Raw genomic sequence first — 24,008 nt, 5'->3', positions numbered from 1 at the left:
GTTACTTTGTTAAGATGATTGATCAATGTAACATCTGCACACAATTTTCTCTTTAATATATGAAACTTTCGTTGACAAACAATCCCGTAACGTCATTTTCAAGTGCTCTTGACTTAAAGATACGTCAGATCATGTCAAGATTATCAATGATACATGACTTGCTTGCCAAAGAGAGAGGGTTTGGTGGCTTATGGTGTTAACTCACTAATATAAGACTAGAATTTAATGTCCAAAATAATACAGGAAATATTAAGGGTTGCAACAAACATAAACAAACAATGTAGTAGGTTACTCTGGTATGATGTCGTAAAACATTTTATTCTTGCCAAACTCTGTCGATATTTTCAGAGAATTAGTTATAAATCTAGACTTATCAAACTGACACTATTTTGTTGAAGTGTCAATATGCCAGACTTTAATTAATTATCTTTTCATTTAGGACAGGGTCAAAAGGTTCACTAATGTACCCCATAATTTAATGTTATTGATATAGTGAACTAAGATGTCACGAAATCCTGGCACTACAAAAACCCTTACACAAAATTGCCACTTTCATAGTGCATAATATTTGCAGGAAATATTAAAATTGTAACGTGAGAGCGAAGGTCCCGTGGTCAAACGGTTGACAAAGTCGCCATAACTTTATATGTTAATGACATAGCTGACTGTATACATTTCACGACAGCCCGCCCATATACAATTTTGCAGGGCTTGGTCACTTGATTATAGTCTTGGTTTTGAAATTCCATTTTATTATTTCTTCTTTATATGTGCTGTCTATTTCATACTTACCTTTGCATAGTTTCCTTTGAGTAGTACGACCAGCATGTATAGTACTTGCCAAGGTCAAAAAAGGTTGTGACACCTGATGAACCCAAGGTACGCCCCTACTTCGGTCGCAACACACCTGTCACCGTCTACTACTTTATGGACAATTTCCGAGTAATTACTTCAACAACTTATATACATTTTATTATTTGTTTTGACTGGACAGGGTTATTGTGCTATCTACCCCTGGACCTTTCAGTTTTAGACTTATGGGGTTTTTTGATATTATTTATTCAGGCTTATTTCGCTAGGCGTTTACGTGACTTAATTGATTGTTTGTTTGTTTGTTTGTTTGAGACGTACATGTAGTGGGTGGAGTTTAAATGCCATTTATGCTTAACATGGATTTTGTTGTACTGATATCAGATGGAATATATGTTGTTAATCGTGTGTTAATAATGATAATTACGTATGTCACTATAAATTCTACGTTCTTGTTGTCATGCGTTTATCACAATATGTTGGCCTAAATTTATTACAAGTTGTTATATAGGCATAAGGTATGTTGACAAGTAAATGTCAATAAAGGGACAGTCAACTATATGCATGCGATGTAACCTGTGACCTCAATGCAACCGCATTGTTTGTCAACCACTTCGAATGAATGAATGTAGAACATTGATATTAATATCAGCCTGTGCGATCTTACTAGAGTAACGACTGCGCTGTCATATGCCATCAATTATTTAGATGTCGAAAACGAGATAGTAAGCCGGTGATGATGATGTACAAATATACAATTGACATATACATTTTAGCAAAGAACAAATGGTAATGACCACTGGTAAATGCAAGTTATACCCATAACAGTTGCTTGTAAAAATAAGCAAGAACTTATGTGATAGGTTATATTTTGCAATTGAGATCGAATGAAAGGAGAGGAGAACTCGACATCAGGTAAAACTTCTAATTGATTACTAAGGTCATATTGCCTAACGTTGTAACCATCCAGGAGCAAAGGATGTACTACTGTACCATTTGTCTAAAAACCAAACAGTACACTTCAGAAGAGGGTGAATTGTGAAGCAAGGTCATTCACTTTACAAGAATAAATGCATTCATAAACGTAGGAAGACAAGGTGAAGCGCATGAATTCTCTAACATGACTAGCACGGTTATTAGAATATACTTTGTAGAGCAGGTTCCACATTCCATCCCATCGCTATGGGGTAGGACTGTTTAGAATTGAAGCGTTGTCCGAGACATGTTTGGCGAACAGAATCAGTCAAATTGGAATGGTGGTGGGTCTCATCAAAACGAACCAAGCAGTTGTAAAAATTGCAGGTAGAGTAGAAAATGGTTTCACTCTTGCAAATACGTATCCACCACAATGGTCAGAAGTGCAAATAATATTAAATTACATTTTAATTAATTCGGCGCTTTTTAATAGGAAGAAAGAAATGTGGACGAAACAATCTGTAAATAATGAAAGGAAGACTCGTGGATGGCGCATCAAGTTATTTAATTAAATCTATCTAGATTTAATTGAATATAATGCCAGTAAGTTAATTAAAACTAATTATCGACCTATGCTTTGTTTCATATTTCACATGTGCTTCGAATTCTGTTGACTATATATTTACTGTAAATAATGTGGTGATATATAATACCACATAGTATATAAACTAAACGCTATTCTGGAATAGAAGTCACGAATTTAGCCTACGGAAGTTGTTTGCTTTCGCTAAGGCCAAAATCTGATTTGTGTTTCCAATATCGAAAACGACCCTAACTCAACTCTCCAACCCTAGAATATTCATATTTTAGCGTATATGTACATTTTTACCACTTTTAATGTTATAATTGTATATAATGAGATTGTATATAATTCCAATCAAGCAGTGGTGGTTGTGGTGGTGAATACGCAGATGTACCTGAGGAGGATGAGTAAAGATCGTACGTATTTGAAGTTTATCAATATTTAATTTGTATACGACAGATTTAAATAACTATATGATGACATTGTATAGCATTTACAAAGGCGTTATGAATGACAAATCTTCCATTTTATACATAAAAGCAATGGCATGCAATATCACGATTTATTTCCCTTCGAAGGGATGACCGAATGTGTATTAAACAGATATCCGAGCCAAATATATAAAGGCGAAGCGTTATCAATATTACCCGCTCATGCACTAGCCTGAGGACAGGCAATGAATAGCGTGTTTTCCTTTGCCAATCAAATGTTAGCAATAATATTTTGTCAAACTGACATAACAGCAGTCGAGTCAAAGTTGTGGGATTACTACATGGTATAGATTCTGTCCGGTCGTTGTAAAACCTATTTCCTCTTATAATGTTTTGTTAAAATGACCAATGGGTGAGAAATAGTATTGATTTTTACATATTTGATTAATATGACGACTGTGTTTTCAGCCTCTGAAGGAGGGAGTTTTTCTGATGGGCTCGGTCCGTGAGTCCGTCCGTCCGTCCATAATACGTCCTTTCCCTGACATGCAATATCCGATTTCATTCAAACCTGACACGAAGGTGATATACTATATGGGACATATGTACGTTTCCTTGTTTTGTGAGATATTAACACTTGACCAAATGGCGACCATATTTGTTCTGTAAAACCAACATTTAAAGCACAACTCATAACTGTAATACGTCGAGATTCCATTCAAGTATCTACCCCTACTTTTAAGATCTTGACTTTTTACATTGAGTTTGACCATGACGGTCACTTACCAAAATCAAGACATTTCTTATAGTCAATGGCATCATATAGGAAGTGTTGTCCATTTTTACAAAAGAAACACCTTTTTTGTCATGTTATTATTTCATGATGTCACCTCTAGTATTTGCATTGTGCATTTAATGTTCATGTAGAACATATATAGATGTACACACAGTGTTTGGTTAGTTGTACTAGATACATGATGTTCCCATGCAATCGACTAACGTTGGGGGCGCTATGTATATAATGCACTATCGATATACTTAACCTGCACTAGCTCATGTAACCAAAGATATATTCACTAAACATTAGTCAATTACTTGACTTGACTTGTAGTATTGCAGTGACATGATGAAATCGTGAGCAAAAGTTTGGTTTTGAATCTGTCGCAAATGTGAAAACTAGACTGGTTCTAACGGGAGTATCATTTTTCGATCAATGATCGATATTATCCATAATTAGTACTAAAACAGATTGATATCATGATCGCCGATGAGGGTGCTTATTTTGGGTACGGGCTCAAAAATAACTTGGATTTGATTTATCGGGTATATAGCTAAAATATATTTACCACAGGTGATGCAATACTGTTCAGGTTGTACAATATTACGGGTAATTGTTGTACCTAGCAAATAGTTTACAAAGAAAACGTTTCAATTGCAGCTAGTGCAGCTTTAAAGCACAAGATTTATATTACTCTTAATCAAAGAAACAAAATTACTTGTAATAAAAATTAAGGAGATATCAGAAAAACAGTATATTGCCATGTATAGTGTCTTCAAGAAGGAATCTATTAAAGAACTACGTTACGCGGCAGCTTACATGGTTTGTGAAATTTAAACACCTGTGGAATAACGCATTCATGTGCGAAGTAAATCGCCGTATTCATACATACCATCATGTACTAGGCTCACGTACCTCACCCCGATTGACCGTCGACAACCAAATACACAGTATTTTTCGAATATTCGTTTCTACATTTAATAGGTAAGGAAATATTATACTTTTTCCTTAATATTGTTCTGACTTCGTCAAGTGGCTAGTCTGATACCAATCAAATAACACTATCACCATGAATAATGGTGTAGAATGCTTCCTTCAAATCTACAAATAACACAATGTCTAGACCTTTAGTAAGATATAAAAACGCCCTTGACACATATGTTGCCACTACACAAAGAAAATGTTACACTAGAGCAGTTCGAAGTAATTTTTTGATAATCCCCTGTAAGTGTTTGATACTGGCAGCACTGTAGTGCTTAAGATCTGTGGGTTTTGTTTACTACCAGTCTAGTTTGACCCCTTGAATGGGTAAACCTAAAGGAGAAACCTTTCAACAGACCAACAATCGTCCGTATGTTCGCATTACATGTCATTGAGATCCTAAGTCATGAATATCAATCACTGGGTGGATTTTACAGTGCTAACGTTTCAGAGGTATTGACTTACAAAGCCTACAACGTATTGTATTCTCCTTGAGGGGTTTAGGACGTATGTATGGCCGCTGTGCCTCTTAATCAAGTGGCTTAGGTCCATAGATATATATATTTATCTGTCCTGTTTGTTTTTTCCAAACTGTCAATTATGTATCTTACAATGGTTAGTCACCCTAATGTCATTTACTTCCACATCCTATCTGATAATTGGGAGCATTGTTTATAGTTTAATATTTTTGGTTTAAAAGGTTGCATAAAACTACAAAAATGCTTTTACAATGTTCTTATTTACAATTTTAAGAGCACTAGGTACTGCGAAAAATGACCGAAATATTTTCTGCTCAGCCTAACCCTGTCGTAAATTCTTCTCTTTTCACACTAGGCTGTACGGTTTCAGGCCACTGAATTATCACAATTGCTAATGTATTCTATATCTGCCACTCATTGTTTATAACTTTACGTCACCTTAAACCGACCTTACATGGTGTTTGTATAACGCATTGTGTACGACTCAAACCCACCTAACACAACTTACCAACTTTTTTTTTCAGAATCATGGCTCACACTGCGAAGGTTCTTCGACTTCTTCTGGCAAAACGAAACATTTTTATAGTTTTACTTACGCCACTACTGTCGTTACCCTTGCCAATACTTATCCCAACACCGGTAAGTGGTGAACTTTGACTTTGATGCTTGATTTGTTGTTTATACATTAGGTTGGGATATGTTTTTTTAAAAGGCAGAGTAGTATCATATCCAATCGCTGCTAAAATTACTACATGTAATTTGAGACTGTGACCTGCCATTTGTCAATGAAACAAATACACTACTACATGCCATTTGAGTATATGTCACCCTAAAGAGTGAACAGAAATTGTCCCTGACCTTATGACACAAACAATGCAGAGTAAACAAGGGTAAACTAATCACTAGAGAAAATTAAACCTCTGTGAAAAGACAGATTTTTGCAATCGATTTCACTGTATTGAAACTGGAAATTAGTCAAAAGGTGTTTTTTCAACAGAATGTGCAAATGCTCTGTCAAATCTCGTTGAACTGTAAATATTCTCTGATTTGCATAAAACGTAGACGAATAGCTCAAACTACGGTTCATTGACTGGGATAATATAGTTTTACTACTAACCATGTCAACATCTTGTTACACAATGTCAAATGGGTCAATGAATAATGAATATTTTACTTTTGAGTGTTTAAGGAAACACTTTAAGCTTTCAAAAACTGTAATTGAAATCAGCAATTACTTGTTATCAAAATATGATAGTCCTTGACAAATTTAAACTTAACCAAAATGTGAAACACCACAACTTATTTTATCAGTTACTGCAGGTAATAAATTCAAGTACAGATTCAATTTCAAATCATTATCCAATGAATGTTATGCTATGTCTCTAATCTATATGTCTTATGTCTCTTAAATTGCCTACATATCAGATAGAGACTATGGTGAATGAATTTCCAATCCACGCGGATCGGAAACCATAATGCAACGACATTTTAGGTTAGAAAATCCGGGCCGGCTATGTACATACCCATGTGTGCAAACAGTTGCAAAAGATTAATTAAATAGCATGCAAATTAAGGATACAAACTTGCTTGATTTGACAGAGTTGTGAGGAGTTTATAGATGTTATGAAAAATGAATCAGTCATGAAAAAATTCTACATGAGATACAGACACAAAATGACATTGTTTTAGTTACATCTACTTTGTGAAATAATAGGACGCCAAGGGGTCTTATTCCAGAATGGCGGACGGGCATTCGTTTATGTCGATATTCCACGTAATTTATTCATTAAGGCACATTAATATGTACATTAGTTTGACCGGAAGTGATATTTCTTTGCAGGCTGGGAAATGTGGTTATGTTACCATAATCTTTGTGGTATTTTTGTTATTTGAGGCAATTCCATTGCCTATTACTGGTCTGTTACCAACAATTGCCTTTCCATTATTAGGTAAGATGATTTAGTGTTTCTTTTATTAAAGAAAACTACAAAGAACTCATTTTACTGATGTTGATATATGTTTTACAAACATATATGTACACACACACACGCACAAGTAGACACGGATGTCTATGTCTATGTATGTATGTATGTATATATGTATGTATGTATGTATGTATGTATGTATGTTTTGTGTATTTTAGGTATGTATGTATGTATGTATGTATGTATGTATGTATGTAGTTGCAAATTAGTTTTTAGGCTACGTTGACACCATCCTTGAAATATTTGGGTGTTTATTTCCATGCAACTATTCCAGTCATGTCAGTTCTTATTTACACAATTATTTTACCAGAGAGTTTTATAAACATAATGACATATCAAATTAACTATTTTACTAGGTATACAAGACTACAAATCAGTTGCCCAGAATTACTGTAATGACACTATGTTGTTTGTCATTGCTGTGGTGATAATTGCGTCGGCAGTAGAAAGTACCAACCTACATAAACGAATCGTTCTACGTATCCTATCGATTCTAGGATCAAGTCCTTACAGGTATAATATCACTAGTACTTTTTTGAAACACGTATTATGTTCTACAGTTTATTACCTAACTTGCCAGTCAACTTAATCATTCGCGGCAAATATCATATCCTTATATTAATTTTATAAAAACAATGGTGTACAAAATAATAATATTATTGATTCTCTTTACTACCAAGCAGTTGAGTTGATATATTTTATCATCTAAATAAAATCCTGTGTAACGATAAGCAATCGTACTCACTTGGGGAGATTTTTTTCTCTTCCGGTTTATCGATCTACAACCCCTTCCACGGGATCGCAAAGGGAAGACTGCATGTACAGAAACACCAGACAGCAGATTGATCGCTAAGGGGTACCTGACTAGGAAAAGTTATCAGGGTTCATTTTTACCTTCCGTAAGGAAGGTTTTAATATAGCGATGAAGTTTGTGCGCGTGTGTGTCTGTATCACCATTTCCGAAAAAAAACGGCTGCATCAATTCAAACGAAATTTCATAGAAATTTTCTGTAGGGTAATGGCAAGAACTGATTATGTTTTGGTAATAATCCAATGAATATTAATGACCAATTTGAGTAATTAATCGATCGATTGAGTATAAAGTTGGCATCAGATTCAGATTCAGATAGCATTATCTTATGAACGTTATATTGAGCGTCAGATGGCCTCAGATCAGAAGACAACCGACGGACTCAAACCTAAATAATACCATTGAGACTATAGGGAAGAATTCTGCTTCACTGCCGTCGGGTATATTCGGGTCTGAGGCTATCTGACACTCAATATGATGCTACCTGAATCTGAATCTGACGCCAACTTTATACTCGTACTCTACACTGAGAAAGACTCTGTTTTCAGGGGTTTCGTGCCAACCTTATTTTGTGTTTCCCCTGGATCTGTACTCTGCATTGGCTGGACAAACACGAGTAAAAAGAAGACCGAAGCAGGGTATTTAAGTGATTCAAACTCACTAGAAAACAATGTTTTTTCTTGGCCTTAAAATAGGTTTACAATGAGCGCTGAGTTCACAAACAGGTGAAATATTTATCATCGTTTCAATTTTGTCAAATATGGACTTATCATTTTCAAATTTCACACACTAATACGCAGATGAATAAAGGGAAATCATGTCTTTTTAGATTTTCGATTAGAAGTATTATATTGACCTTGAACCGTCTCATTTTTACCGTGTTCTTTTCCAATTTCTCGCGATAACAAACTACGGCGGTTTGTTGCAAGGCTTGTACATAATCATTTATCTAGCTCTGTATCTCAGGATATAAATACACTCTCACATATTTATCAAATGTAATAATATATAATTGTTACCCAAATGTGTGTGGTCAAAATATGGAAAATAGACCAAGCCTCGCCTTGCCTACGAAAAAACTTTCACGACAACGCATCAATAATGGTGACCTATACATTGACCTCTATATAATTAGTGTACAATGAGGCACGCCACTCAACAAAATCTTGACAATTTTCTTTCATTGGGACTTGACGAATCACAGATATAGAGCTAAAATTATTGCATAAATCATGAAATTGCAAAACTATACCCTTAGGCCTTACGGAATCGAAGGCATTCATTTTAAATCTGGTTATATGATAAATCACATAGGGGAAATACACCGACGAACAGACAGACGGATGGATGAATGAATGCATGTATGGATGTATGGATGTATGTATGGATGGATGTATGCATGGATAAATGCATGCATGCATGTCTGTCTGGCTGTCTGTCTGTCTGGCTATCTGTCTGTCAGTCTCTACATATGTGTGTCTGTGTATCTTTATTTTTTTCTACATATATATTTATATATGTATGTACTTCATGTTTGTTGGCATTGTCTGTCTGTCTGGCTGTCTGTCTGTCTGTCTGTCAGTCTCTACAAATGTGTGTCTGTCTATCTTTATTTTTTTCTACATATATATGTATATATGTATGTACTTCACGTTACTTCATTTACAGACTCCTCGCTGGTTTGATGTGCAGCGGCTTCTTGCTGTCGATGTGGATTCCCAATATAGCTGTTGTCCCAATGATGATGCCTATTGCAATTGGAATAAACCAGGAATTGGGTAAACAACACAATGTGGTAATTTGCTCAAACTTATTATCTGAAACAATGAACTTTATATTTGTATCTGCGTATGTATGTATGTATGTATGTATGTATGTATGTATGTATGTATGTATGTATGTATGTATGTATGTATTTATTTGTAAGTATGCATGCATGCATGTGTGTATGAATGAATGTATATGTATGTATGTATGTATCTATGTATCTATGTATATGAGAGAAGATACAACTATATCGTTCCATTAAAATCAGCAACTTGACATGTGCCTGTGTTTCTTCCAGGTGCATAAGCTGAAGAGTAAACCTCCACAGCTGACTAATGCACCTGATGCGGAAATGGTTGACACTGTGTATGTATATAATGCATAACATTATTCTATTGACCTGGTCTTTTATCACAACCATCATTACCTATTCGCTGTTGACTTTAGGGAGCGAACAGTTTTTACGGCCCGGGGGGGGGGGGCACCTTAATTTGGGACTCAAAGAAGGGGGGGGGTCATCATTTTTATGAAGTGAATAAAGGAGGGGTCACCTTGTTTTCAACTAAACAAAATAATGGGCCATGCTCCTGTACTTAAATGTCCATACATTTAATATCATAACTAGGCCAAAGCCCCTAAGCTCGCACAGCTGGGTAGATTCATTTGTGAGTGGCTCCCTCAGGATGATATCAGAGATAGCACTCTCAGCCTGGAGATTGCACATCGCACATAGAGTGCACATGCATAGTCATTGTACCGCAATGCATCCTTGGGTATATAGGATACGCACGTGCATGCATACTAGTTATTGAGCCACGCTGCTGCTGCTTGCGGATGCTGTGCAAGTTATTAAACAAAAAATATATGTGCATAAAATAAACCATAAACAAATAGCTATAAATATACATTCAAATATAATATAAACTCTGTCTCTTCATACATCCAATAAATATGAATACGGTATGGTGTCACAACACTGCACCATGGCCACCTTTAAGCAACAGTTATTTGTTATAAATGACTCCTCGCTATTGCACGCCATGAGTTGCATTGTGTCATCTTGTGGTAGAAAAACTTGAATGTGTAGCTGTACATGTAACACATAAGAAATGAAATACCCAATAAGATTTGCTGTCTCTAATCTGTTCCTCCATTGACCTGAACATGTGGAATTGTGCACAAACATCCAATTTAGGACACTTTCAAATAATATGTGGCAAACACTGTGACTGAAAGTGCCTGCCCCAGTCTCTGTCTAGATATTGGGTATTCAATGTCCATGTATATAGTTAGTCTAGTTCCTATATATTTTTGTACAACTAATGTATGATAACTACAATCATATCCATTAGAAGTCCCAAATTGATTTATGGTTGAGATCAATAGTTCAATGTAGGGTAAAAACACTAAATTCTTTAAGTGTGGGGTTGGGTGAGAGGAGGTCTTTTATAATGAAATCTGTTTTGTACCCCAATACAAACATTTCTAAAAATGTCATATTGAAAAATGGGAAAAAAATTGTTATGCATGGCACTAAAATACATTTACTGTAAAAGAGCTATTTTTCCTCACTTCATACTGGCTTTGTATTCATAGCACTACATAATACTACATACTGATTTGAAATTCATTGTGCCGTGTGCAACAATTTTACCAATTTAGTTAGAAGGGGATGGGGAAGGGGTTCTGAAGCCTTACTTAAAGAATTATTTTTTTTACCTACTGATTTCACCCTAATGTGTTGATTTATCATACATGTACAAACTATTGAACTGTTACTTGCCATAGCTATAGTACGAACTTCATGTCTTATCAAAAATAACTTTTCTGTGTTTGTGTTTCACTTCTTCTCTCATACCTGTGACCATCACCAAGTTTAATACATGTTACCAGGCTACATGTGAAACCCCCTTTTGTCTTGCTATTGTTTTACACCATAAACTCCCAAGAAAGAAATATATTCCAAAGTGAACACAATATTAATCAGATTCTCGGAGAATATATATCATGTGATTGACTGATGAACAAAGTTATAAACATGGAGACTTGTTTGATGATGATCTAGTAAAGGGCTACTTACTGTTATAGTACTGACACGGTGCAACATTATGAGGAAAATTAGATTTTATATCTCCCCTGGAATATCTAGTATCCACATTTCAAGGCTATCATTTTGCCAGCAATATACTGCACAGCATAGCCAATAGTAAGTTAATTGAATTAGTAATCTAGTTCAGAAACTGCTGTAGTACAGAAAACATTTTAATGACATTTTTTAATTTCTATTTTGAAACCAATGACATTTATCACATTTCATTATTCAAAACTTTTCAAATATATTTTGGTTAAAATTAGCAGTGTGGTCAATGAATGGGGGGTGGAGTTTTGAGTCAGTGCCATGATTAAACTGAACAATTATGGACAGCACAAACAAGTGCCTTGAGGAGTGCAAACATGTACATGTGTGGAACACAGCAGTTGCGTTAAGTCTAAAGAAAACAATATATTTACTATACGATGTGAACATATCTTTATATGATGCAAACAATTCATTGTATGATGCAAGCACATCATTATGTGTGACAGTTATTGACATGGGTTTACAAGTATATTAACTCCGTTTATAATATTGTACTTGATAATTAGCTGAATTAATCAATATTAATAGTTCACTCAATCTAAGAGGTATCCTAGAACTTTTGGTTACTAAACCATGAATATTGTGTATGTCCGTGGACAGACAATCATACTTCTCATAGGGTTCCTATCTGAAGAGCTTTATACATGTGAAACAATGGATTTTGGTTAGCAATTTACCAGATGCACTTAAAATTACTGAAAATATAACATGTAAAATTAACTATGCAGTGTGCAGCATTATGCTTTGAGAGTGGAGTGTCTGTTGCAAGAACAACCAGATTTAAACTGAATGCCTCCGGTAAGGGAATCACTAATTATATAAATAACTCATTAAACTAAAAAACTATGGTAACAGGCTTTGTTTTTTGGACAAGCTTGCTTTCTTAGGTTAATGTATGTAAGAGTGCATGATACTGCTTAATTACTGAATATCATTCATTATTCAAAATACTCAGTAAAGGAAAAAGTTGTAGCAACAAACTTCATAGGACAGGTGCGTATTATTATAATGTACGTATCATATTATACGAAATTTGAAGCTTGCCTTTTTAAGATACAACCTAGTTACCTAAAATCATTAATTGTGCACATTTTTCATTAAAACTAAGCTATATTAAAGATTTTATAGGACATATCCACTTTGTTATGGTTAACATATGTACTAAATTGTATTGAAATTGAAGTATGCAGTCTTAAGATATAGCCTAATTACCTAAAATCATTAATTATGCAAATTATTCATTAACACTGTAAAGTAGATCAACTAACTTTATAGGACATACACAATTTGTAATGGTTAATGTATGTACTGAATTGTATTGAAATTGAAGTATGCAGTCGTAAGATATAGCCTAATTACCAAGAATCATTAATTATGCAAATTATTCATTAACACTGAAAGATACACCAACAAGCTTTACAGGACATATGTGATTGTTATGGTTAACGTGTGTACTGAATTATATTGGAATTGAAGTATGTATTTTTAAGATATAGCCTAATTACCGAAAATCATTAATTATGCAAATTATTCATTAAAACTGTACGGTGCATCAACAAACTTGATAGGACATATATGTTCTCTTATGGTTAACGTATGTACTAAATTATGTTGAATTTGAAGTATGTATTCTTAAGATATAGCCTAATTACCAAAAATAATTAATTATGCAAATTATTCATTAACGCTGTAAGATACATCAACGAATTTTATAGGACAAATATATGTTGTTATGTTGAACGAATATACTAAATTATATTTAAATTGAAGTATGCAGTCTTAAGATATTGCGTAATTAGTTGATTTCACTAATATGCAAATTTCTCTAATTAAACATTAACAGATCTGGCTCAAAACCAAATCAGGTCTACCTATTACCCTAAAGATTATATATCCCAAATTTCATTACAATTGAGCCAGGCGATTTTTAGGAAATGATGACACAGACAGACAGACAGACAGACAGACAGACAGACAGACAGACAGACAGACAGACACACCTTCCCCTTTTAATACCTCCCGTACCCTTACGGGAGGTAAAAATAGATAGGGGGTCATTGTTGTTTTTTATTTGTCAGAGGGGGTCAGATTGTTTTGTGGATGAATGAACAAAAAGTCACCGGCCCACCCCCGGCCATAAAAACTTATCGCTCCCTTACTACGCTTGATTGAACAAACAAAACCCTCATAATCTTGTGACATTTACAATTGATGAAACAGTGGGACTACCCTCGGTATTATGGTCTAAACATACTAACTTATGTCGTGGAACCGTTTGTGTACTAGTCCTATGCGAGAATATCATGTTTGAGTTTTGCACAAGCAATTATGATATTTCGTCCTAGCTGTTAACGTTTTTGTATTAACCAGTGATATGGAATCTAGATCTGGTGAAGATGGATTTGGAGATGGACAGGAAGCTGGAAAATATCCTGCCGGGAAATACATGCTACTTGGTTTGCTGTATAGTATCAATTTAGGTGGATCGGCGACTTTGATTGGAACTGTTATGCCTCTATTGGCTAATGGACAGTTAGAAATGTATGCTAATTTCAATTATTCAAACTAGATTATGTGATTCATTTACCATTTGTGACCGCGTATTTCCACTAACACTGTGACAACGCAAATCACGAAACCTGAAACAAAATATCGTTTGCCTTGAAACAAATCTTATTTTTCAGTTCCAATATTTGTTTGTTTTCTCTGCTTAAAGTACAAGAATACAAGCTCTGATGAGATAATCATATACTGTTGACACATTCAATCCTGGTGGTGATATATCAAGTTACTTTGTTTGTTTTTGTTTTTTACTAATTTCCGAGAGGTTCTCAATTCAATCAAAATCAAACTTAAAATTACTTCAATTGTGTTTCACTTCATCTAGTCAATATGGTCCTGGTACTGTAGTGAGTTATGGAAAGTGGCTGGCTTTTGCGTTCGTAGTAGAACTGTGTTGTTTAGTTTGCACAACAATATGGATTATGTTCCTGATGTGGTGGGTACTGTGGAAAGACCGGTAAGCTTGTGTGTCTGGATCTGTCTGTGTCTGTGTGTGTGTACGTGCGTGCGTGCGTGCGTAGTACATGTGTTCGTGTCACTGTCTGTGTCGTTGTGTGTGTGCGTTATACATTTTAGTGTTTAGATGATTCACTTAATATGAATACCACAAGTTTTCTCAAATTTCTGTTCATTCTTACCTCCCATAAGAGAAGGGCATGTTATTGGGCCATCTGTGTCTGCCAGTTATTACTACGTACATTACTACATACATACATACATACATACATACATACATACATACATACATGCATGCATGCATGCATGCATGCATGCATACATACATACATACATACATACATACATACATACATACATACATACATACATACACACACACACACACACATACATACATACATACGTACGTACGTACGTACGTACATGCATGCATGCATGCATGCATGCATGCATGCATAAGGAACTTGTGAGACAGTCCGAATAAATAGATGTAATCCGACATTTCAAACAAAAATTCTTTCTCAAGGTATTCATGGGCAAGACATATTAGGTAAACACCTGAATACATCTGAATGCTATGCAACAGAACGATAACCGCGCGTGATTAACACAAACATACATACCTACATACATACATACATACATACATGCATACCTACATACATACATACATACATACATACATACATACATACATACATACATACATACATTTAACTGTTTGTCCCTTCAGAAAGAACAAAATGTATGAACAAGAAGCAGAACATGAAGTAAATGCCGCCAACAGTGAAATACAGCTAGTAAATGTGGGAAAACAGTCCAAGACAAATGTTCATGCTTACATAAAGCAAGAAAGCTTAAAACTTGGTAAACTGACGTAAGTAGCCTTCAGTAACTACTTCTAGTAAGTTTTCAGTTAGTCATAAATATATTGAAAGTATAAGACTTTGACAAATATGACCAAGGGGTTTTCTGACAGAAACATTATGTTACACCAAATTCAAATACAATTAATAATGTATAAATACATTTTCCTAAATTAAATACGAGAAGACAATCTGAATAACAATTGGTTAGTAAATTGAATTTCATTTTATTTTTAATTTTTTTTTTTATTCTTTAACTTTTTAAATTTTTGTTATTTATTTTATATTTGTTTCTTGTTTTGGTGCAAAATTATCATTCTAATATAAATATATCTATTTATTTCATCCCCAGCTATGCTTACTAAATTATGAACCACCTAAAAACGTTCTTATTTACCTCCATTTAGGACTCACAAATAAGTTATCACTAAATATGATATTACCCACAGTTCTAGTTGTTGATATTTCTTTATAATAGCCAGAAATAAGGAAAATGTCGCACTAGATCATTATCAATATCTCGATATTTATTTTACTTGGCAAAGTCACAACGAAGACAGTTTAAAATGATGCTGCACTCGCGATCACTGAAAATAGTCAACATTTCTACCATATTCTATTTTCAGATGGGCAGAAGGTTGCACTCTTGTTTTGATCCTGATAATAACATTACTTTGGTGTTTCACTGATCTGGATGACGTAGACGGGTGGTTTTCATTGTTTATGGACGGGTTTGTTTATATATTTAAGCTATAAAGCACCCCTTGGAGATGGTATACCTAGAGGTTTTGACCCAGTTTGTCTACGGCGAATTTAAAAGTACGATGCAGCTTTTCTGTTTGATACAACTATGCAGAAACCAATTATTAGAAACTGGATTTGCTACACTTTAAGATAACAAAATTGAATGAGTACAGTTTCTTGCTACATTTTGTCTAAGGTGAAATGAACTACACACATTGGCGCTTGAATGTCTGCATGGCGTCCCAATACACTTAAATGGTTTATTCAATTTAGATTAAATGTGGCAACGAAATGCACCCTTGCTATTGAAGTATGGCATATACAATTTCCTCGCTGTTGTATCAAACAGAAAAGCTGCAAGGTACTGTGAAATTCAATGTACATATACATATGCACAAGAGTCAGTGAATGCCTTTAAGGAGTCAACTGGTCAAAAACAATGGATAAACAGGTTCCAAACAGTACTTTATTGTTATTTTATTAAACAAGTATATTTGAATTTGCAATGAACCTTTCAAAAAGGTGAGAGGAAAACGGTAGTTCGGAGAGGAATTTAAATAAAGTGAAGTTATTGACTTATGTATCTGAATATATGACTTATCCTTAGTATCCTTCATATCTACACAAAATGATGTCAATGACAGCATAAGTAAACATGTGCATAGTTTTTTTTATCTTGCAGACTAAATGATAAATTGATTGATGTATGGTTTGGCATAAGACTTACATGATCTATTGCATTGTGTCAGCACTTCGGCCACATCGCAATACAGTTCTGCTGTCGCTGGAGGGCGATGATTATATATATAAAGCTGAACGTTTGCTGAGATACATATATTGATAATTGAATGAGTACACTCTATACTATTTATAGTATCATTAATGAAAGTTAGGGGTTAAACATCTCACTTTTCATTTCACAGATACCCTAGCGTAACATGCGTTACAAGTGGATTTGCAGTACTTTTCTTCATAATACCTAACGATTTCAACCAATTCAGCCTTGCACGTAAGTGGAAAATCACTATTTACGGTTTCAATATTGCATTTTAATTAAGTAATGCAGCGCTAAAAATTATGATGAATGCTTCTGAAATGCGTAATTGTTAAACATTCTTGAAATATTCATTTGCGGCCTTTTTCAATATGTTTATATTTCCAGAAATGCTAAATACTCTTTCTTCTCATTCATTTTGTTGGCTGCGTATTATATTCGTTCATTCTTAACTAAAACGTACCCACATTTCCGTCAAAACATTTTCCATAATGATGAACTCAATCTTTTATTGATGAAGGTGTGGAAATTCTTTTCTCACTATTGTAGATGAACCTGAGAAGTATAAAGCCATTCTTGATTGGAATTACGTACTCAAAAAAATACCATGGGGAATATTCGTACTAGTTGTTGGTGGATATTTTGCACTGGGGAGTGGTATCAAGGTATGCTCTCGTGAGCAAAAGTGTCTTTCCTAAATATTTTACGATATAGAAAATTCATATGAATGCATTAAATTTATGTATGATCTCCTAAAATAGGAATAAACATGAATACCTTCCGAGACGACACAAACAAAAGAGTCAACGTCCACTTTTGATTGTTGTTCCTTCGAGCGTTGTCTGTATGTGATGAAGATCACGCCCTCGTTTGACAGAATTATTTACCACATTTCAAATAGAACAAAGGACGCAAACCACTTAATCCAAACCTAATGTTTGTGTGGGAAATGGTAATTTCAAAGGTATTGAGCAATATTTAAAAAGAAACAAGCAAATCATCAACATCATTATAGTAAAGAGTGCCAACCCTTGTGTAGGCACTAAATTGTTATATTGCCCTCGCTGGCATGTGTTATTATCTAAGTAATCCTTCTTTGAAATCATTATCACACAAAACAGATGTGCTATGATGGTCAAAAAAGCTTACTAATATGCAAGGCTGCATAAACACATTGTTTGCCGGTGATATTACTGTATTTTCAAGCAATTTTTATCTTCTTTAAGACAAAATAACATACTATACATGTTAATGAACTAATGAATTCCGGTAGTAAGTCAGTCATATCTTGAGAATGCAAAGACCAAATGACTTACAATTGTATAAGTACATTCAAAATAACAATAAGGTGTGTTGGTGTCGTTTTTACTTTGAATGAGACATTTGCATAATTACTAATCTTTGGTAATTGGACAATATCTTTAGAATGCAGATATGAACACCATGATGCAATAAAAGCATAAATTGTTTGTAAAATTTCTTTCAATTATATTGTCTAAATCATTCATATATAATTCAAAATGAACTAATATCGTGAAAGTAAGGCTTCCTAACACCTTTGAATATTCACATTTGTAGACTACGGGTGCATTGACGGGACTGTCAGACGTACTATCAGAAAGTCTTACAGATGTAGAGGTCTGGAAACTAGTGCTGATTATCACCATACTTGCGGCCATCATGACGGAATTCATTGGGAATATTGCTATCTTGCTTGTTTTCTTTCCCATTTGCGTAACACTGGTATGTTTACGTGATCTCGTAATTTATCTTAGGCCTAACAAAATTGTTTCGTTCCGGTTACCCGACCCAACCCTATTTTTCACTGCCGACCCTAAACATTTTTTTTACCTATCTGCGAAAAAGCGAAAATTGTGAAGTCTCGCGAGAACTAGTAGATGCAGAACTGACACCAACTTCAAAAGACAATATAAAACTGTTCTTCCAATCTGTAATGGCTGTACATCTGATGGGATGAAACCAATAACACAAAGACCATATGGAAAACAACGGAACGCATAACTACCTGAACTAGACACTCACACATGGAAAGAAAATTTAAACATCTATTTACACCACCTATTCTAAAATCGAGTGTAATCGGAACCACACAATGTTTTTAGCCCTTAGTAAACACTTTTAAAATGACGGATTTTAGACTTTGTGCCACCAATACATATTCTTGGTAAGCAAGTCATAGGCTGAAGTGGAAAACTCAAGTTTTATTTTGAGGCCGTGTCAATGTTTACATTAGGATGATAAAATGAAAAAAATATTCAAATATACAACAAGAATGTACCTTAGTGTCTGGTAATAGTTTGAACTTAAATGAACTAGCAAATCATCCTGATAAAATTAAAGGTCTTACCTTCAGTTTCATCAATGATTACATTCTTCTTTGTCCCTACTCACTGTGGCTTACATTCTTGTCAGCTGTTCGCTTTATGCATGTACCACAATCGTTCATAGCATCTATATCAAGTGTAAAGGTATACTGTTTCATTTGCTAATTGTTACTCATTGTATGAATATAATGAACTGTCAGTGTTACAGTAAACTGTCTCGTTTTGTCATTAATTATGGATAGGTTATTTGAAACATAGTTTTTAGTTTTAAAAACACATTTGGGTTACAGCAACCTGTTTTTTCTCTATTTATGGGCAGGCAGAGGTATCAAATAGCCACCCTCATTTATTAGTAGTACCTATGGTACTAGCTTGCAACATGGCCTTGATGTTACCAATTGCAACAGCTCCTAATTTGGTGTTTTATACTTATAATGAAGTCACGATTGGTGATATGGTAAGTTGAAAGTACAATGTATGCCTGTGAAAAATACCATATAGTGGGATGTATACATGTCAAACAGCATTTTAGGTCAGCGACAGCTGACATCTTAGAAACCGGTGGTCGGATTCACGATAGCGTCATCTTCTCTAAAACCTGTAGTCGGATTGTTTTAATATCTGATATGCATGTGTCTTGGGGAAGTCTATTTGGTTATTCTTCCATGCCAAGTTCATAGTCGTCATTTTCTATTTTCAGCATCATGTTTTTGATATTTGTAGTTCACATTTGTATTTTAGACTTGTGCATCCACTTTATTCATTTCAGGTCAAGTGTGGCTGGATGGTAAATGTAATATCCCTGCTATTCGTGAACGTCCTTATCAATTCCTACGGTTACGTTATCTTCGACTTCGACACAATTCCAGAGTGGGCATCATCATCTTCTGAGAGTACATTTGCTATGAGCAATTATACGACCCTGGAAAATACTACAATGTAGCTACCCAGATTAATATCTTTGTTTTACCTGTATGCTCTATACAAAGCATATTTTGTCGATCTACAGTTGAAATCTAAATTTTCTACAAGTTGATATTTTAACCACTGTGCAAATGTTTTGCAATTAATACTAACCAACATTATATTATCCTTTGAATTGTCAAATAATGTACTAAAGACACCAATCATGTTGATATAAGGGCAGTCATAGCCATCACATTGAGTTAAGATCCTAGAATATAATGGGGAAAAGCCCACCCTGGTTGGACGGTGGGAGGGGGTAGAAGTCTTGAATTCCGGAGTCGCGGTTTTTGAAAGTCTGTGTTCTCAAGTAGTGACTGAATCCATACATGCTTATGGCATTCAAATTATTTTCTTAGTTTTCGAAATGTTACGAATTTACCACATATTTAGATTTCATACTGCATCAAAACACATGCTGATTATAACATGGTGAACTTGAAATATGTAAGCAGTCTTAGGCTGAGTATAATTACTTATACTACGGCTAGACCGACTTGGCCAATCAGAGGCTTTGATTTCCGATCCGTTGGTTATATGTAGCCATAGCCCACTCTTTCTTAGGGATGTGACCTATTTACGCTCATCATTCAATTTGCATGCAACATATTACACGAAATTTTGAAAAAGATCCGCTTGAGTCAATCACGCCATTGTATAAGTAAGATAGACAACTCGTTCGGTAGGGTTATGTGGCAAAAACTTGGGAGCTACGGCCCCTCGTTTATTGGCGCATAACCTCCCGAACTCATATCAGTCGAACATCGTATCAGTCGAATATCTTATGTTTTATCAATTTGAAACGTCAAATGACAACAATCGTTCAAGAATCAGATAGTGGAATGTATATTGCTACAATTTATACTAATGTCTATAATTGTTTTTACTGACATAAAAAGTTACTTATAAAGGTCATAAGCATCTATGTTTTTAAAAGAATGAAAGATCTGATCTGTATCATCTTAATGACTTTCTGTTCCTTTCCCTGCAAGTGGGGAAAAGAAAAATATAAAGTTCATTAGTCTGGTTAGCCATTTCTTTGCAACGCAATGCCCGAATTAAAACCCAGTACCGATGAGCTATGTCGTGGCAGAAATCGATACATGACTTGTATGTTTGTTAGGGTGTTTTACATTTTTGGGGTGTGAGTTGTTGTTTTTGTTTTGTCTTTTGTGTTTGTTTGTGTTTTTTGTTTTGTTTTGTTTTTTGTGTTTTTTTGTTTTGTTTTTTGTTTTTGGGGGGTCTTCAATTCTACCCATCCTCACATTTCTACAGAAATCCATTCAGGTTTGGGACTACGTATGTGTGACAGGACTGTGTTGCATATTCACTATCATCATGTATTTGTATTCGTGGAACTGTCAAGACTCCCCCTAAATTCCATACACTCACCTTTACAGTGGGATTCGATTGAGTTTGTATAACACTCATCCTGTGTTTGGGTCGGTCACAGAAATACATCCCTTGTCTCCAGCTTCTAACCATGACCCTTGCCGGACTGCTAAACCTGAGTTTTAAACACTACGCCACAGAAAACAGGTGAAATGCCATCGGAATACACTTAAAGACTGTAAACCTGAGGAGGAGGCAGAACGTCATCTGACGAGTACACTTGATTGTCAAAAACAGCGATGTGCTTTAGTAATTACTGTGATATTGAAACAAGGTTTATTTATAGCAGTAGCCTTTATTTTTCAGGCCATAGCCGCAAATCAAACGTTCGTATACAATATCGCCCTCTCGTGGTGAAAATGCCTATACATCATACAATTATTGCAAGATGATTACGTAGGGCATCATATCGTTTCACATATCATGGGGATGCTTGATATCTCTTTACAAAAATGAAATAAGATGAAATAACATTAATGCATTCACTACTCTGAAAACGCCTTGCAGCTGATATTTATTACAGCTTTTGTTCTCCGGAATTGCCTTGAATCATGATCACATATCACTTTTGCGATATACGTATTTTAATGTAAACTTTATACTTTTCACTACCTGCCTTCCATGATGGCTTGTTTGTAAATTGACATGTTTAGGTGTAAATGTAAATTAGTATATCATGACATTCTTAATTCTTAAATTTACATATTATTTTCGTCGTAAACTTTACTGAACAGCATCCCAATCCCTAACACCCCACACACCCCACAGCCCACACACACCCTTCTCTTTAGCCTTCCGTAGGTCATGGATTTTTTTTGTCAGTAATACATTGTTAGCATCACAATCCTGTTGATATCCTTTGAGAGTGTGTTGACAGTACCGTCATTGACGACAGAATAGCTTCTTACTCTGTAGTAATCCCTTTACATGTAATCACACATATTTGTTTACACTATTGTTGTGTTTACAGTCTGACTGTTGAGTACCTGTAACCTGTCCACTTTAACCCCGCTCAGGTCAAGGAATTCAGCTTACGGCGGTTTGTCGTACATCACCACAATGCTGTACTATCGTATCGTACATTCATGTATAATAGCTCGCACTTTTTGAGTTGTTCTCGTACCTGTATGATGTGTTGTAGACATACACGCTGCGTATTATCTTATATGCTCTAGCCTTTGATTGTTGTATAATATGGGTAGATAGGGTATTGTTCAATTTTCCTGATTAATCCATTGAAAACCTATGGTCAGACAGTGATATATTGAGATCAGCACTAGAGTAAAACTGTTACGGTCCAAGTCACATAACAGGACCAGATTATAAATGGGACTCTTGCAGGCCGTCAATAGTACACATCAAAGTAAACCGGGTAATAAAAACGCTCGAATAGATAGACTAGAAGCACCATAAAAAAGATTTAACGACCTCCAATTCAGTCTGCATGAGCTTTCATTCAAATAGTTTATAAATTAACATAGTGTACCTCACTCGACCCTCGTACTCGTATCAAATTATGTGTATTCATCAGTGACACCCTTCGTCATGACAGCTCCTTTATCAACCCTGTTTACGGGTAAAGTTTGGACAGGCCATGAGAGTATTAACACTTGCATTTGTGTCGTTTATAACAATTCCATCGTGAAAGTCTTTGTGTGGTTTCAAATACAACTAGCTGTGTTATATGCTCGCAATTGTCTGTTTTTTTTAAATGCATTTTGACGTTTATTATAAAAATTGACAATGGAAGCATAAAGGTATATATATATATATATATATATATATTATATATATATATATATATATATATATATATATATATATATAATAATAATAATAATAATATATATATATTGAGGGTAGAAGAAAATCAAGTCGGGTTTTTCGTCTCTACAAGCCTGTTTCGTGAGTAAATCACTCGTCAGGAGATGTTGATGTATACTCCGCTCTGCGTGCAGACGCATCGAGCACTGTACTACGGACAAATCTTACCACTGACTTCCTATATATATAGGAAGTCAGTATATATATATACCAAAATAGTGACTAGAAGAGATGAAACAGTTCAAAAGTCGGCCTTACTTCCAATCCCAAGATGTGAAGCGATCAGCAACGTTTCAATGTGACTTGCACACCTTCATCAGGCTCAGCTGTTACTATAACTACATGACAAACCTAGAGTAACTGCGCATGTATGTTGTAAACAAAAGAGAACTTGATAA

The 24,008-nt window shown here is 34.9% G+C and overlaps 1 protein-coding gene across 1 annotated transcript; it reads left to right on the top strand.

Annotated features, from left to right (window-relative positions):
• Positions 1 to 4,390: 4,390 nt before the first annotated feature.
• Positions 4,391 to 21,303, top strand: LOC144438665 (Na(+)/citrate cotransporter-like). Its single transcript, XM_078127812.1, has 15 exons — positions 4,391 to 4,501; positions 5,502 to 5,616; positions 6,818 to 6,926; positions 7,319 to 7,475; positions 9,442 to 9,568; positions 9,839 to 9,906; positions 14,051 to 14,221; positions 14,568 to 14,699; positions 15,435 to 15,578; positions 16,194 to 16,298; positions 17,235 to 17,320; positions 17,636 to 17,751; positions 18,665 to 18,829; positions 19,751 to 19,888; positions 20,201 to 21,303. Exons 2-15 carry the CDS (start codon positions 5,506 to 5,508, stop codon positions 20,372 to 20,374), a joined length of 1,803 nt encoding a protein of 600 aa, XP_077983938.1. The 5' UTR covers positions 4,391 to 4,501; positions 5,502 to 5,505; the 3' UTR covers positions 20,375 to 21,303.
• The last annotated feature ends 2,705 nt before the right edge of the window (positions 21,304 to 24,008 follow it).

This window comes from Glandiceps talaboti, chromosome 8 (genome assembly GCF_964340395.1).
Source record: "Glandiceps talaboti chromosome 8, keGlaTala1.1, whole genome shotgun sequence".
NCBI classification, from domain to species: domain Eukaryota; kingdom Metazoa; phylum Hemichordata; class Enteropneusta; family Spengelidae; genus Glandiceps; species Glandiceps talaboti.
The sequence above is the reverse complement of the archived record's forward strand: the minus strand, read 5'-3'. Positions and strand labels throughout refer to the sequence as shown.

Excerpts from the sequence above, each read along its gene's own strand:
- LOC144438665 (XM_078127812.1), top strand. The coding sequence starts at position 5,506 with ATGGCTCACACTGCGAAGGTTCTTCGACTTCTTCTGGCAAAACGAAAC. Across the intron at positions 6,927-7,318 it reads AATTGCCTTTCCATTATTAG|GTATACAAGACTACAAATCA; the intron begins GTAAGATGATTT and ends CTATTTTACTAG. Across the intron at positions 17,752-18,664 it reads CACTGGGGAGTGGTATCAAG|ACTACGGGTGCATTGACGGG; the intron begins GTATGCTCTCGT and ends TCACATTTGTAG.